General features: G+C 36.8%; 2 protein-coding genes and 1 long non-coding RNA gene across 3 annotated transcripts; 1 reads left to right on the plus strand and 2 right to left on the minus strand.

Annotated features, from left to right (window-relative positions):
* Positions 1-666: 666 nt before the first annotated feature.
* LOC307151312 (uncharacterized protein) lies at positions 667-6,014 on the minus strand (the record flags this gene model as incomplete). The annotated part of the gene is made up of 5 exons (XM_079859259.1): positions 667-920; positions 1,573-1,667; positions 1,832-1,893; positions 5,521-5,684; positions 6,008-6,014. The coding sequence occupies 5 exons, from the start codon at positions 6,012-6,014 to the stop codon at positions 811-813; spliced, it is 438 nt and encodes a 145-aa protein (XP_079715385.1). The 3' UTR covers positions 667-810.
* Positions 6,015-6,381: 367 nt separating this feature from the next.
* LOC307150843 lies at positions 6,382-8,620 on the minus strand. Its single transcript, XR_013819781.1, has 5 exons — positions 8,500-8,620; positions 8,052-8,156; positions 7,782-7,833; positions 7,468-7,641; positions 6,382-6,478 (listed from the first exon to the last, which is right to left on the minus strand). It is a non-coding gene; the product is annotated as an uncharacterized lncRNA (long non-coding RNA).
* A 3,483-nt stretch (positions 8,621-12,103) lies between these two features.
* On the plus strand, positions 12,104-15,539 carry LOC307151835 (uncharacterized protein). The gene is made up of 5 exons (XM_079860032.1): positions 12,104-12,396; positions 12,548-12,871; positions 13,100-13,150; positions 13,243-13,629; positions 14,240-15,539. Exons 1-4 carry the CDS (start codon positions 12,351-12,353, stop codon positions 13,329-13,331), a joined length of 510 nt encoding a protein of 169 aa, XP_079716158.1. The 5' UTR covers positions 12,104-12,350; the 3' UTR covers positions 13,332-13,629; positions 14,240-15,539.
* Positions 15,540-16,493: the final 954 nt, after the last annotated feature.

Below are 16,493 nucleotides of genomic sequence, written 5' to 3' on the forward strand. Positions count from 1 at the left end.
AAAGCAAAAGACGAGACATATCCCAGCTGACATTTTAACGTCGAGTCACTGTTGAATCAACGTCAGGTGCCAGTGTTGGATAACCATTGAATTTTGTTTAGATTTTGCAAATCTAATCAACGTTGAAATAGCAACGTCTTTCCAACGTCACGTTTCTCAACATAAGTGAATTCGTCAACATTGAATCAATAGATTTTAGTTTAGATTTTGCAAATCCAATCAACGTTGAAATTTCAACATCACTATAAAGTCTTGCTTTTCAACAGTTTATTTTGTTAAACTGTTTTCACTAAAGTATTGATGTGTTCAACAGTAACAGCAAACACCTTAAAATGGATACATAAACACTAAGTTTGCGGACACAGAGTCAGCTAGGAAGAAGCCAATTGGTCAAAGCAAGACCAGGAGCCGGTTGCATAAACAAAGCCATTATGTTAAGACAGTGTCTTAAGTTCAAATATGACCCAATAGCAGTTAATCAAGGGCAGTCAGTCTTAGTTTTTGCTATCAAATTAGGCTAATCTACATTTTTATGTAAATGATTTAAAAAAGATATGAACAGTCTTAAAGAAAATAAATTGATGTCTAAGTTGTAAGACTGTCTTAGAGCTTTATGCAACCGGCCCAATAAAGATCAATAAAGAAGATCAATAAAGACATTTCACTGACGTAAGAAACATTCTTTATTACACGGCTGCAAGTGTGCCAACATTTCACACAACAATTTTACGTGTCGAACTTTAACCTTTAGAAAAACGGCCCAACCATTGGGCAACATTGAACACGGCTGGTTAAAATCTTCTCTTCTAGTTACTTCTTTCTACCACCTCTCCTATACTCCTCTGGTGCATATTTCAAGAATTTGGCCATGTATTCGTTTACTTTTGTTGTAGTTGTATCAAATGAGCTCAAGACAGTGTCTGATGAGGGGGAAAAAAACAGATCAGTATTAGCAAACGTTAACCTCTTAAAGGGGTGGTTCAGGATTTTTGACATCGGTCCTCATTCACACGTTAGCCTGGGTGTTATTTATCAGTGGAGACAGTTTTCAAAAAATTTCACCCAGTCCTTCCAGTTGCATAGTTCGCTGGTGGTCAACAGTATCCTCTAGCCTGCCATTAAAAACAGTTTTACCCACTCCACAGTACACCAAAATAAAATAAATTATAACGCCAGACTATCGATGTAAATGTCTGTTGAGAGAATAAATAATAACCGTTGATAAATAACACACAGGCTAATTTGTAAATGAGGTCCGATGTCCAAAATTCTGAACCACCCCTTTAAATTAAAATATTTTTCAAATATCAACTTCTGTGGCTTTGCCAATGTTTCAAGTATATAAATTAGTATTTATCAATGTGCAAGGTCATTGATATTCATGTGCTTGGGCGAGCAACAAAAGGCAGTTGGTAGTAACCAGTGCTGCCGGTTAGTCTAGAGCCCAGAATGGAGTATTATATATTAGAGCATGCTCTGTAGAGTCCTCCAACTAAAATGATTATTATTCTGCTTACTATATTCAATTTTTTAAAACATTGTTACAAAACTACTAGGTTAAAGCAAACTCACCACAGATTATCTTGTAGAGACGGGTCTTCATGAAGGCAACCTTCCCACTTTTTCCTCTGAGGCTCATTATGGTCATCATTTTATTTGTCATAGTTCTGCCATGGTAAAACAGATTTATATTAGAATATTATATTGCAATCGAGTTCATTATGAAAATGTAGCAGAGAGCGAGTAAGTGGGTGTGTGGGGGGAGTGCATGACAGTATATGCCAGGGAACATCACTGTAAACTAATGCAAAAAAGGAACAATGTTACTTGCGCAGCCATTGACTTCACATGGTCTGCAGCATCAATGCCTCCAAACCTCTTCAGATGTTTACTCTGAAAAGGAGCAACAAGAAATTAAAAATATAACCAGAAAAGTGGTCAGTAGAGTCCAGACCTCCACAAAGCAGGCACATGATGAGGACGAGGAGTTTGTAGTGGTCACCAAGGTGAACAAGCCAATTGTTAATGAAACTTTGCCAGCACTTTACAAGATTAATTATTTAACCCTTTTGTTGTCTTCGTTTTTTTATGGGCCTTTCACACAGGACGCGGTATGCGCGGCGCTGCGCTATAAAACCCATTCATATCAATGGCTTGCGCCGCGCAAGGATGTTTTGTTGCTGCGTCGATCAAAGCGCAAGCGCAGCGGTGCGCATCATTGGCGTGCTCACGCGCACGCCGCGGTCAAAGTTCAAAATAGTTCAACTTTTGCCGCTGCGCTCTGTGACGATTACCAGCGCGGCCAATAGAAACAGGGGATCCAAACAAGCACGGAAATCAAAATGGATGATCGTCTCATAGACAGACAGATTTACATTAAAAATAGTTGTTTTAACAGTCAGGCAACTTGTAGGTAGGCAATGTGTGTAAACAGGTTTTTAATATGTGTCCCCATATAGGTTTTTAAAACTCCGCCTACGTCATAGCGCAGCGCAAATCGCGTTGTATCTGAAGGGCAACGCTGAACCCAGCGGCAAGCCCCGCGCATACCGCGTCCTGTGTGAAAGGCCCATTAGAGCACTTGTCCTCCAGGGTACATTAGCTACAACTAGCATAACACACACCTCAGAAGTGAATGAAGCCGGAAAAGGCACTTCCTGCTGTAAAGACCCGGATGAAAACATACTGTGCACGCTCTATAGGCCCCATGCTCCTATAAGACGTGCACACCTCTTCGTCTTGTCTGTCTCTGTTGTTGTCTCTGATCAAAAGGTGAAGCTGTACTTATTAGATCAGTTTGAGTGTTTGTCTTGTACCCAATCAGCGAGAGGCATAAGAATATCTCTACAAATCTTTAGCATTGAAATTCAGGGCTTAAAGCAAGAAAAGATTTGAGGTCTGAAAAGTTGTCCAGGAGGAAATGTGCACAATGTATTGAATTAATTTAAAAGTGCTCTTTGCCTGAAATCAGGAATGGTGCCTGAGAACTTTAAGCCCTGTACATTCGCCCCATGCACATTAGAGTTGTGAAACCATGTGTCACTAGCCTGATACGCAGACCCCAATAGAGTTCCGAAGTTATGACGTCACTTTTGTAGGCCAAAACGCGGAAGTGAGTTAGCATTTTAGCACTTCCGGTTCCCTCGCCCTAAAAGTCTATGGGTTTTTTGAATGGGTTTTTGCTAAATCGCCTGAAATAAGGTCTGTGGTTAAAGCCTCTTAATATTTTCACGTTTTGATCTATGACATAAAACACACCAGTTATAACCTGCTTGGCATTTGGTAAAGAAAATGTTAACAAAATGAGTATATATGGTTTATTTAGGGAACATATATGGTTTAATTCTAATATATTATAATAAGCATTTAGTAGTAGTAGTAGTATAGCTTTATTGGTCACTAGTCACAGGTACCAGCGAAATTCCGCCATCAACCTGTCCATACAAACATACATACAATATGACAAGGGGGTAGACAGAACAGGAAGACAGAGCATTGAGGAAAAAAATACAGCATAACATGAGGAGAGGTGAGGAGAAAAAAAGGCAACCCCCAGACTATGCTCCTGTAAGGAGTACAGTTTGGGAACAGTAAAAAAACCTCAGCAACATTAGCACATAATCAGTACACAACATGAACACACAAGACTTGCAACAGGGGAGGGGAGTGGGGGGTGGAGGTAACCCAGCACAGGCAAGCAGCCATCCGGTCCTGCAGCCATTCTCGGCGCTGGTCAGACCCGCCTGTCAGACTGGGGGTACAAAGCGTCGAAGGCGAGGGATGGGGGGTGGGGCGGGTGATTGCATATCTGTATATATGTAAGAGTTTGTGTATGTGTAGGCCTCGAGAGTCGCTACGCCTGACATCCTAATCTAGGTGCCTCAGTCCGCAGGATGTCATAGCGATACACAGCAGTTGCCATGGAGTCAACCTTGATCAGGTCCCAGACAGAGTCGACAGTCAGCAGGTGTCTGTGGGGAGTGGGGTAAGGAACGCAAGAGCGTCTCACAGCAGTGCTCTACTGGAGGAGTTGTTGTTGCAGCAGCAGCCAAGGCCAAGGCCACTGCTGGTAGAGGGGGGCCGAAAGCAGATAAGATAGGGATTGTTTGGTCTTGGAACGAGTAGCCGCATTCCAATTTACACGGCTATACTGGTCCATTTGGGTCTCCACGATCCATTTGCCTTTGCAAAGCTGTAAGCTTCTCCAAGATGTTATCAATATTTTGGTTCATAGTCACCAAAGTCACAGTCTGAGTGCTGACAGCTCTGCCCACTGCTTCAATCATGACGGGCAGCCTTGTGGGGTTTTGGACAGCTGTCACCGTCTTCTTAATTCCTCGATAAACCAGGGCAATGCCTAATCCAAACAGCAGAAAACCTGTTATCATGGTTCCGAATAGGTAGATATCTTCAATGTCCTCCACGGAAAGAGCCGCCAGACACACGACCCGCCACCTCTCCCACGCGTCCATCGTGTAGCCAGCTGCGAACGTCCCGGCAGGGCAGTCAGGTTCCCCCGAACCCAAGCTTCTCGTCGAGAAGATGGTGTCAATTGCGTTGAGAGACCAGTTGATCAAATCCATAATTCCTTAGTTTGGAGAGCAGTGCGGAGAGAGTCTCTCAAAGTACAAGAAAGTAGACTAGACAAGACGAGAGGAGCAAAGCAGGGGAGATAAGGGAGAGGAGGGTAAGAAAATGCGACCGCCTTCGTTGAGAGCCAAAGAGAGAATTTAGCATTTGTTGATGCTATTGGACAATTCTCTTTAATTTCAACATATATAATACAACTATTATATTAAATTATATTATGTTATATTATATTATGTTATATTATATTTATTATAATACAACTATTATATTAAATTATATTATGCCTATTATATTAAATGTTTGGAATTTAACTGTGTTATGCTTGTTCAGAGATTATTTGTATAGTTATCTTAAATACATAGAACATTTATAACTCCTCTATCTCTCCCTAGTTTTACTTACCGAGACTCGATAAACCTTGTCCCTCATGCTGGCCCGTACAATACCGGCAAGTAAACCAGCATCTAAGCTGCACTGTTCTACATGTCCAGATTTATAGTGGTTCTCTCCTCGATCTATGGTTTTTCTAGCGTCTAAGAAAAAGGACATAAGATTGGAAAATGATACGGCCATAGCTAATGTTAGTGCTTCTGAGATGGTAAAAGCGCGTTTTTTTTTCTGGCGAATTAGCAAATGGTATGCAAACATACAATCAAACATAATACAGTGCAAGATAACCTTTAAAGTTTATTTTGGGGCACAATGATCAGGCATAATAATCTTAATCACAAAGAAAATAATATTAAGGTTTATATAAACTAACAAAATAACAAACGATTTTTAATCCAAAAAAAGATCTCAGAGAGGCACGCATAAACAAAAATAGTTTCTAACATTTTTGGAAAAAACGATAGGGCAATATTTCTCATGAAAAAGTGGATAAGTGTTCATACACAGCGCAGATCATGAGCGAAAATAAAGAAAACTTACCAGTTCTGCTCCCTCATTCTTGTCCTCCAGGTGATTCTCTAAAGCTTCGAGCTCTTCTTCAGTGTTTGCCGGCTTCACTTCATAACTTGTTCCAGCAGATGAGGTGGCAACGTGAATTGTATCCTTGATTTTGACAAGGAGCTGAAGAACTCTCTTCTGGAATTCTAGCCAAAAAAGAAGCGACCAATTATTATTTTTATGGACAGACACTCTTGGCCAGGGCTGAATGATCTGGTTTAAAAATAAAATAAAGAAGGGAAATTGCTACAGCAGGTATTACAAATGAAGTATAATTCTAAGTAGTGGGAATGATCAAGAGTTTTGCTGATATTTCTTCAATTTGCCTTGAGGACAGCCTACACCCTCTCGGTCCCTGTTTTAGAAAGTTCAGCAATCGTCTGACAACCCCTAGGGCAGACAACATGCATATTGTCCAGCACAAACGTTTGTATGCACTGCAAGCCTGCAGCGATCAAGGGTGAACAACCAGTCATCTTCTGTTCTTGCATCAATCTTCTCCTGTGACTGGTAGTTGAATACAACCCTGTTATGTAACACCAAGAGCAGCTCATCAACCAATGTGCGTGTTGCCTTATTTTTTACAGCCCATTTTGCCATATCACTTCTTAGATCACTTGATTCCTCCTCGGACAAAGTTCCAATTTCTGAATCACTTTCACCATCACTGTCTGAACATATAAAAACTAAATATTTTTAAGCCTAAATGTTTTATAAATAAAATCATTAAAAATTGAAAATAAGTCATAAACATTCAATCAAATGAGGTAGGCTGTGCTCATTTTTTTTAAATATTATCTTCCACATCAACCTGTATTTACATTTTACAAAAATGTAAATGATTTTAGTTTTAAGGGTAACAGTTACTTTCCGATTCAAATAGATGGTTGGGTTAGGTATGGGGACAACTCACCGTTGAAGGACGTGTTCTTCCAAATCTCTGGAAAAGAGAAGGAAGAAGAATGAAATCTCAACCTTATTTTAAAAGTTTGTGGATGGAAAGTGTGTCAATGTACCACCATGGCCTAATGGTTAGAGAGTCAGACTTGTAACCCGAATTAATAGCCAGGGCCCATCCGTAGTTGTTGAAACATGGGTTTCCTGTTTTCAAACATTACAGGGTGTGCGCGCATACCAGAGGCAGAAAGCCAGATTGGTGAGCTACTGCAACAAACTTAAGTATTGAAGCTTTCCTTATTGTTTGTATATAACTGCTGACTCAATAAAACGTGATTTTAGTCGGATCTCATTGTCTGTCTTTAATTTTGCAGTGTTACTGTGATGTGTGAATTAATACTGTACTGTAAATCAAAGATTTGATCATGGATTATGTGGGAAGCCTTAGTAGGCTACCTCCAACTGTGCTGATTATTCATTCGGTTCACATCACGTCACTGTAGCTTTGCGCCGCCATCACGGTCTCAGTAATGCCTGCAATATGTTGTGCAGTTGGCTGCAACAACAGCTGAAAGAGGAACCCTGAACTGGTATTTTATTCTATACCAAAAGAAAAGGATAGAAGAGAGAATCATTTATTTAAAAGACTTGAAGTCTCATGTTGGTTTGTGGTTAATTATATTTCCATTATACTCTCAGTGCCCAACATTATACAGACAGATTTCGACAGATAATGTTTTTTCTTCATTTTATTTGTTGGATCTGTTTAAATGGTAAAGCACTTTATCATGGAAAGTTAGTAAGATTTGGAGTTGTTTTGAATATAACTGTCTGTCTGTCTGTTAGTTAATACTTACCTAAATCTAATAAATATTTTTCTGAAGTTCATAAAGATATTGTCTTCGTCACATGCACTTTAGATGTTATTTTGTGTGAGTAACGTTAGCTCTGCAGACACATAATCTCAGCCTTGAAATGCATATTAAAGGACTAGTTCTTCCAAAAATGATAATTCTGCCGTCATTTACTCACCTTCATGTGCAAATCCATAAGTTTACTTTCCGTGGAAGACAAAGGGACTTTTTTGAATATATAGCGTAATGGAGACTCTTCTTGTCGATGTAATGATGGTCCCGCTCTCTTTTCAGGGAGAAGTAGTTCTCACTCAGCTCTCTATATTGTCTTTCGAGTCAGGGGAAAGCTCATCTAAAGGAGAGAGAGAGAGAGAGAGAGACAGACACACACACACACACACACGCACACTTTACTAAGGAAAGGCAAACACATTGTGTAACAAACTAACAGTGTCAGTTTATGAATTCATCAAAATTAGGAGTTTGGCAAACCTGCAGCTGATTCCAGATCAGGCATGACACTAGGTCTCTCATCGGGAGCTACCTACAACAAACAGCAGAGGAAGGCATATCAACATTAAAATATCAGCAAACTAGAAGCATAAACAATCTAGGCTGCTTTCGAGAGAAAACAACATATACAGGCAGGACACAGAAACTGGCAGAAAAAAAAAACTGTCAAACAAATGAGGTCAAAATATTTATGGTAAAAAATAATGGTAATGGTAAAATAATAACAACAACAACAAAAAACATACAGACCTTGACACCTTTCTAGCACTGTCTCTGGTGATGCTGATATGAGGGAAAATGGAGGTGTGCACAAGTGTGCTTGATGTCCTTGCATGTTTCTGTTCATTCTAAAACCTGTAGAAATTTCCCGCACATATTGTTAATGTATAAATAAATAAAAGTATCCTTAAAAAAAAAAAAAATGCAGGATTCCTGTAGGTTATTTTTCTAAGGAAAACAGTTTAATTCACACCTAATTAACATATATGGATGCATCTTGTACTTCTCTTACATGTTTGATTTACTTTCAATTCTTAAGATAGATTTCAAAACTGCATTTTCAAAATTATAAAGCTCCTTTAACAAAACAAATGTGCAAACGCGTTAGTCAGCTCTGGGGAAAACGCTCACAATCCCACAAATTATCATACTATGATAAAAGCATACATTTCCACATATTATTCCATATACTACTTACCTCTCTCAACCATTTGTACATCAAAACAGAATGCTGCCAGCCACCATAAAGGATGCCACGCGTTGATAGTAAACTCGTGTCTGTGACTCGCATGGTTCTTCGCTTGTATGCATGCTTATTGGTAACTCGCATATGATCGCCACCTATGGGTTGTTGAATATGTATTATGTTATGTATGTTTCCCTTCCAGGTAACCCAACACTGACTGCACAACCGATTCATTTTAATTGTTAATTAATTTTGTAAATCTAGCTTAGTTAACATATTTATATTCTAAAGTTTATATATAATTATATTTATTAAATTATTGTGGTATATCACTTTCTTGACAAGGTAACGCCAGGTATCATTATAAAAATGTACATTAAAAAAAAAATTAAAAAAATAATATACATTTGTGAGCGTGCCAAGCCCGCGAAACCTGGCAGCGGGCATATATAAGAAGGGGTTGTGACCACCGCGCGCAGAACCCGGTTTTCATTCCAAGTGGACATCCATATTCAACTACATTTCTGAGGTAAAGTACTTTTTACTTAACCGATGTAGGTAAATTACTTTTAAAACATACAAACCCCATACAAAGGTAAATGACACTTAAAACTTTGAAGAAAGTAAATAATAAAATCTAATTATAGCACATAGGCTACTGTAGGCCCCTACTCAGGGTATACAGATAAGTAAGTAAGATAAATAACGGCCGCTTTCACCTAATAAACATTTTTAATTGTCACAAAATGTATTAACTGTGTTTTCCAGTAAATGTACCACTACTTTTCACATAAACAATGGTTTTCCGGTTGTTTTCCCGTCCGCTATAAATGCCGTTACGTCTGTGACGTCATTTGGGATAGAGAAAATCCGCTCATATTGAAATTTACTTTTTTGAGTTTTTTTTTTTTTTTGTCTGTGATGTTATCGTTACTGTAAAATAAATCAATTATACAATTATTAATAATACTATCTTTACGTTGTATGGAAAGCGCGTTATTGTGGCTTGGCTGCGAGCGCTGGTGGTGTACGCGCAGCGCTCACGCGCTTGCAGCCAAGCCTATGAGAGCGAGAGACGTGCATGGCTTATAAAGATGAGGTCAGATTTGCCATCCGTCTGTCTGTCATATTATTAATACCACTACATCTAATAATATTTATAAATATAAACATTGTTAAATAAATATTGTTTTATTAATAACAATAATTATTATTGTATTTTATTAATAATACATTAATAATAATATTTTATTTAAATTATTATTGTCACCGTGTTAATAATATTATTATTTTCTTTTTTTCAGTATATATTGCAGTCTGATTATTGTAAGTGATAAATCTAGCAGTCATCCAGATTAGTCAAAAATCATTGCATTAATTCGTACAGATATCTCTCTCTCATATTCAGACATGTTTCTTCTTTCTCTTCCCTTTCCTTGTGTCAACAGCAGCTACAACACCCCCAAAGGCTCTTTTAAGAGCCCTAGCACACAGCGACTTTGTATTTTGTAAGTATGTTTTGAATGCCTACCAGATATTTAAGTTATAAGTCAGATACTGGCCTGACTCATATAGATTTCATGATTCAATTTGATTCACAAGCTCATGCAGTTTCTGATCTCTTTTTCGATTCATGATACAAATGCATTCACCTAAACCAACCCAATGATTATCTTTTTTTATTTATTAGATTTTACATCGTTCCTCCTGCCCTCCTCCATTATCATACATCAGAGTCACCAGTAATGCCTTTACAAATTAAACGGATATCTTAGAAAACAATCTACTGTAGCATTATTTCCGATTTAAAATGTTCACAATGATCATTAATGAATAAACAATCCATGTCAATTCATACAGTATGCAGTGTCTGACTACTAATGTTTTTGTTTTTTTAAACTTTGTTTATGTGTCATCAGCAGCACCCCAACTCTCAACTACTGTCAACCCAACGACTCTTTTGGCATCTTTGGCTTTTTTTCTTGTGAGTATATTTTTTGACTGAGTATCAGATACTTTTAGTATTTGTATTTAGTTCAAACAGATACATCATGCAGCAATAATAATTTGTCTTAAGGATTTAAATAACTTGTTTTTTATAATTATAGTATATTATTATATTATACAATTTTATATACATATTCATTTTTTTTATTCAAAAATTAATTAATTTAATTAATTAGCAATAAATCATATTGATGTTTATTTGATTTTATTTACTGATTTTTAAACAAATATTTGCAATAGGCTTGCCACGATATAATACCGGTTATGAGGAACAAAATCGACAGAGATGGGAGCAAGTAACGCATGTTAAAGTCAAAACAAAAGTCCTTACTATCAAGTCTCAAGTCCCAGTGTACAAAAAATGCAGTTCCTGCTAAGGATCAAGTCAAGTCACAGTACCAATAAGTTTGCGGGCACTTCCGAGCTTATGTTTGTTTATATTATTTAATGTGCTTATTTTGCTTGCAATTTTGCAAATGAAAGGTTTGTTGTATTCTTCATACAGCACTAAATAAGTGTCTTTATACAATTAAAATAATGTATATTGTGGGAAATACACTTGTCCCTTCATTTTATGTCTAAACGTCTGGAAACTTGACCTATGTCTTCAATATTGGGATATAAAAATGTTACATATTTAATTATAATCGTCACACAACTTTATCCGTAAACATGTTTTATTAAACTGTATTGTCAGTACCCTACATTAAAAATTAATTCAGGCTTTTGTTTGTCATTAAAAATAATGGAGACCGATTAAAAAAAAGTTTTACAAGTGATTTCTTATACTTTTGCTCCATCTAATGGACAAAATGAGTACTATAGACTTAATACGGCTAATAGTTTGTAATTATAATTATTATAATATTGCTGTTAGCCCAAACAGAACAAAACAAGTTGAGATAAATAAAGATATTAAATATAAAAATTTAATAAAAAATGATTGGCAGCATTTTTAATCTAATCTTTTGGATATATATCAGGTACAGTACATGCGTGTTTTTTCTCTAAAAAAAAGACAAACAAAGGAAAAAGGTTTGACATTAATTGCACTGAACTACACAATATTAACAATTATTTTTATCTATCTCTTATTTTTGTTTTTCAGGAGCATTTTCCAAAATCATCATTTTTATCAAACAATAACAATATACCTGTACATATAAATCTTTATATAACCAAATACATAATATATAATACTGACAATAACACACACATACCACAATGTCTTACTGGACTAAAAGGAGAAAGACTATGGCCAGTGTACAAGAGATAGAAAGAGATATTTTAGATGAATACAAAACACAAACTGAAAACACTGAGGAATCTGTTCATGGTCACAAATGTCAAGACTCTGAAAGTATAGATCTCACATCTTCTTGTAATATAGTTTCCTCTCTTTTGTCCCCACATGAGAACTCATGTGATCTGGAAAAAAACACAGATGCTGATTTCTTCTGTGATTCTGACAATCTCTCTGATCCTGGTAGTATCCAATCAAATGAATCTGATAGCACTGGATGCTGGTCAGGGGCTGTAGCCGACACTGGATGCTGGTCAGGGGCTGGAGCCCCTGTAAAAAACTCACAGTAAATGATGAGCAGCTCAGCATAGTCTATATATTGGGCCAGAGAAAACTGTATTCTTTTCTCAGGCATCCTTGAACGAACGGTTAATTTAACCCGTTTCGAAGTGTCCTTAACAGCAACATCATTGAAATCCACTAATTGAGAAAGTTCACAAAAGTCCGCCTTTATTGATTATCAAACATGACTGAATGAATTCAAAGCACACAATTGTATTACGCAAAACCCTGCTGTTAATTTAACTTGATCATAATTATTTCAGAAAGTCACATGATCTTTGAGACCAGTCCAGCTGTCTCAAGCCTCTATTCACTAGGTATGTGTTGCAATGTTATTCTTTAAAAAAAATGTTTTGCCTCTTTTACATTGTATCACAGCTGTTATAATTGCACTTCCAGATCCACAAATCCTGTAATATCCTTTTAGAAATTTATTTAGTCTATAAATAAACTGCACATTTTTCTCAGAAAATCCACACAGGGTACACCAGGGCGGACACCAGGGATCACACCAAAACACGAACACCGAAGCACACCTGGACACACACTACGGCGGACACCAGGGATCACACCAAAACACACACAACGTAGGACTCCTGGGGACACACTACGACAGACACCAGGGATCACACCAAAACACGAACAACGGAGGACACCTGGGCACACACTACGACGGACACCAGGGATCACACCAAAACACGAACAACGGAGGACACCTGGGCACACACTACGGCGGACACCAAGACGCAAACCACGGAGCACACCGGGGCACACTGACTGAACTGGTCAATGGTAATGATCAAAGCTATTTTTTCTATTTTGAAAACAGTTATTTGAAACTTTTTATTAGACCATTAAGTTTCCTAGGGGGGAGATTTATGTTGATTTTATGTTCTTTCTTAATTTTGGAAGACATTATTCTTTTAGGTGGGACTTACAGGCTAAATGTAGGCTACTTATTCACTATAAATGTTGACATCCATCCTAACTTTTCCTGCAATGTCACTTTTTTTTTTAAAGAGAGATACATGAACCACAACTCCAGTCCGACTGTCTCAGACATCTTTTCAGGTGATTCTTCAAACTGCTAACCTCTTTAAGACTAATTGTTTTACAGGTGAGTTTTAAGTGTATGAAAAAAACTGTTGTGTTGTTTTCTTCAGAAAATCCAAGTAGAGCACAACAAACACAGAATGAACATACCAACGGTAATAAATCAAAAACAAAAATTCCATTCCAATTTAAACAGTAAACCTGTTCTGCTGATGGTGATTATTAATGAACTAGTAGAGTTTCTCTCTCTTAATACAAATAAAGTATTAATATATTTATTTACTTTATTTGTAGAGTTGTCTCCTTTCAAGAGGAATGTGTTAAAAGCTCTCCTGGAAATTAAGGCAGAGCTGAAAGAGCAGAGGGCAATGATCCAAAAATTACAGGGAGTCCCTCTACCTCAACCAGAAATAGGATGCAGCTTAGGTTTACCTTTACAGTCTCTAGAAGATTTTGATGCTTTGGAGAGGTTGGACGAGACAGAAAAAAACAGATTGGTAAATCTTGTAATGCAATTACACTTAACCTACGCTGTTTGGGAAATATGGAATTTGATTTAATATCCAGGTCTTGATAAGTATGGAAAAAAGAAAACAAAGATTATTGTTTCCAGACGATTGCCCATATTCAGTTTTCATTAAAACAGAAACCATTAGAGATGACTGTACTATACCAAACATAATGCTGAAAATAATGCTGTAGAAACATTTACACTGATATGGTTACTGTAGACTTTGTCAGTTTGAACGAGTCAGGCCATTCTCTGTTGATCTCTCACCTATAGAACTTCACTGGATGTTTTAATTTTTTGGCACCAATCTGAGTAAATGCTAGAGACACTTGTCTGTAAAAATCCCAGGAAATCCACAGAAATAGAAATACTCAAACTAGCATTTGACACCGGAAGCAATCATTTATGTTTGCAAAAAAACAAAACACACACACACAAACACACACACGCACGCACGCACACACGCACACACACACACACACACAAACACAGTCTAGAGTCTGTGGATGGAAATACTTTGATGAGAGATTCACAGAGAATGGCAAAAAAAATTGGGAAATGGGAATTAATGTGAACACTGATCTCTTTTTTATTAGTTTTTCCAGCTGTCACTTCTGGGTGGTCATAAACTGGAAGACACAGTAAGGAAAATGTTGAGCCACATTTTGACAAACAATCTGGCTTCATCATTTAACTGGGCAGGACGTGGACAAAAGAGGAGCTTCGAGACCTCAAATCTCTCGAAGATAATGTTCCGTAAGTAATAGACTAACTACTAAAAGAGCTTTTCACACTATCTTTGTTTAACAGTTTTGCCAAATCATTTAGGAAACTCCCCTGCAGTCAATAATTGTATCTCTTAAAACTCATCTTTGATCACCAAAAAGAAAAGGCAAAAGTCAAAGCCCTATGCTGCAATGCGAGTTTAATTTTGTTCCATAATGTTTCAGGTGCATTGAGAAGTACAGCACAAGGTAAAGAGGCTTCCAAGGCAGACTTTTCTGAGGCAGTCAAAAAATGGTTGCGTTACGCTCCAGACAGAGATGGTGGCAGTGGCAGAAGATCATCTGTTATTTAATTGTTAATTTTTTTGTGTCAATCTAAATTAATTACAGTTATTATTATATAGTATATAGTATTGTTATATAGTTTAGGTAATAATTTGTGTATCTAATATCTGTAATTACGGTGACGCATTGCTGCCACTTACATAATATTATTTTTTCCCCTCAATTATGTCGTAATAACGAGATCTTATGTCGTTTTAACGACATCTTTTCTCGTAATAACGAGATCTTATGTCGTTAAAACGACATCTTTTTCTCGTAATAACGAGATGTTATGTCATTAAAACGACATCTTTTTCTCGTAATAACGAGATGTTATGTCGTTAAAACGACATCTTTTTCTCGTAATAACGAGATGTTATGTCGTTAAAACGACATCTTTTTTTGCCCTTTTTTTGCCCTTATAAGGACATGTGTAGTCATGTACAAAATATGCATTTATCCACATAAAATTGATCACACGTTCAAAAAGCTTAAGCAAATAGTAGCAGCCCCCAATCATGCAAAATTAATCAATAAGGCCCTTTTTTGAAAATATATTTTAAATAGGCCTATAAGTTTTTTTATATATATATTATATAAGATTTATTTTTGTTAATAGGCTATATCTTCATTCATTACCTAGAGATATAATTAACCAAAAAGTAGTCAAAACACATCTAACAGAAAATTTTACAACATTGTGTTCTTATTTTGTTTAATTAACGAAATGTCAATCTTCGTCTTTATAACAGAAGATACAATACAATACAAAAATCTTCTAGATACAGCCTACAATCTTCACATGTATAATGGATTGTCACCTTAAACAGTCCTTTGTGTGGTGGAATAAGCAATGATATATATAAATATATGGTTAGTATCTTAATTTAAATTTAAATTTTATTTTATTTTATTAGTTTATTAATTATGCTAACTCAACTAATTAAATGTGAAGAGCTGGATACTAGTTACTAATGAAATAATGTCAGATATTAAATGTAGGCTATTGATTAGAGTTGCCATAGACTAAAGGATTTTTCTAGACTAGTAGTCATTCATTTAAGCAATTAGAACTAATCGCACGTTTATATTCAATGCTGGGTGCATGTACGCTATAGCCTATATTCCGCGCTCAAGCGCATGCATAAAACTTGCCGCAAAGCGCCGGCAAAAGTATGCTAATGATATGATAAATGTATCTGAAAAAAAAATAACGAAGCATTTTAATTGTTTATTAATGAACTATTATTTTCTAAATCAGTGTAGGCTGCCTGCATACGTATCTCCATACATCTCCGCTGTAATGTATGAGCCTTTCATACGGACAGGATTACATAATCAGATGGTAGTCTATAGCCTACCGTATATGCTTTCGATTGGATTTTTTTTCGTTGGTGGACATTTTTTTGTATAAACTTTATAGTTATATTTCTCATGTTTGTGACTGTGAGGCTTGTCTATACACTGTTTTCCAGTTCATTTTTGAGGCGCGCTCCAATTCACAGAGATCATGAAAGCGTGCCCTGTTCGTTTTATTTTATTTTACAAAAGCACACCGTTTTCTTGTTGTTGTGAGTTTACCCAAATAAAAGTAGTTGCGACTTATGTATTATTATTTTCTGTATGACCAGAAATGGAGTATTTTAAGTTGTTTCCACTGTTGATGGGAAAATGCGAGTGATGCCACCGGCGCCTCCATCCATGTCATATTGCGCGCTCCACACTCCGCACAAACACTTGGATATGCGCTTCATAACAGCAAACATTTATCTAGGTTAACGTTAGAGCGAGCGGCCATGCC

This window comes from Squalius cephalus (genome assembly GCF_949319135.1).
Source record: "Squalius cephalus genome assembly, chromosome: 23".
NCBI lineage: Eukaryota > Metazoa > Chordata > Actinopteri > Cypriniformes > Leuciscidae > Squalius > Squalius cephalus.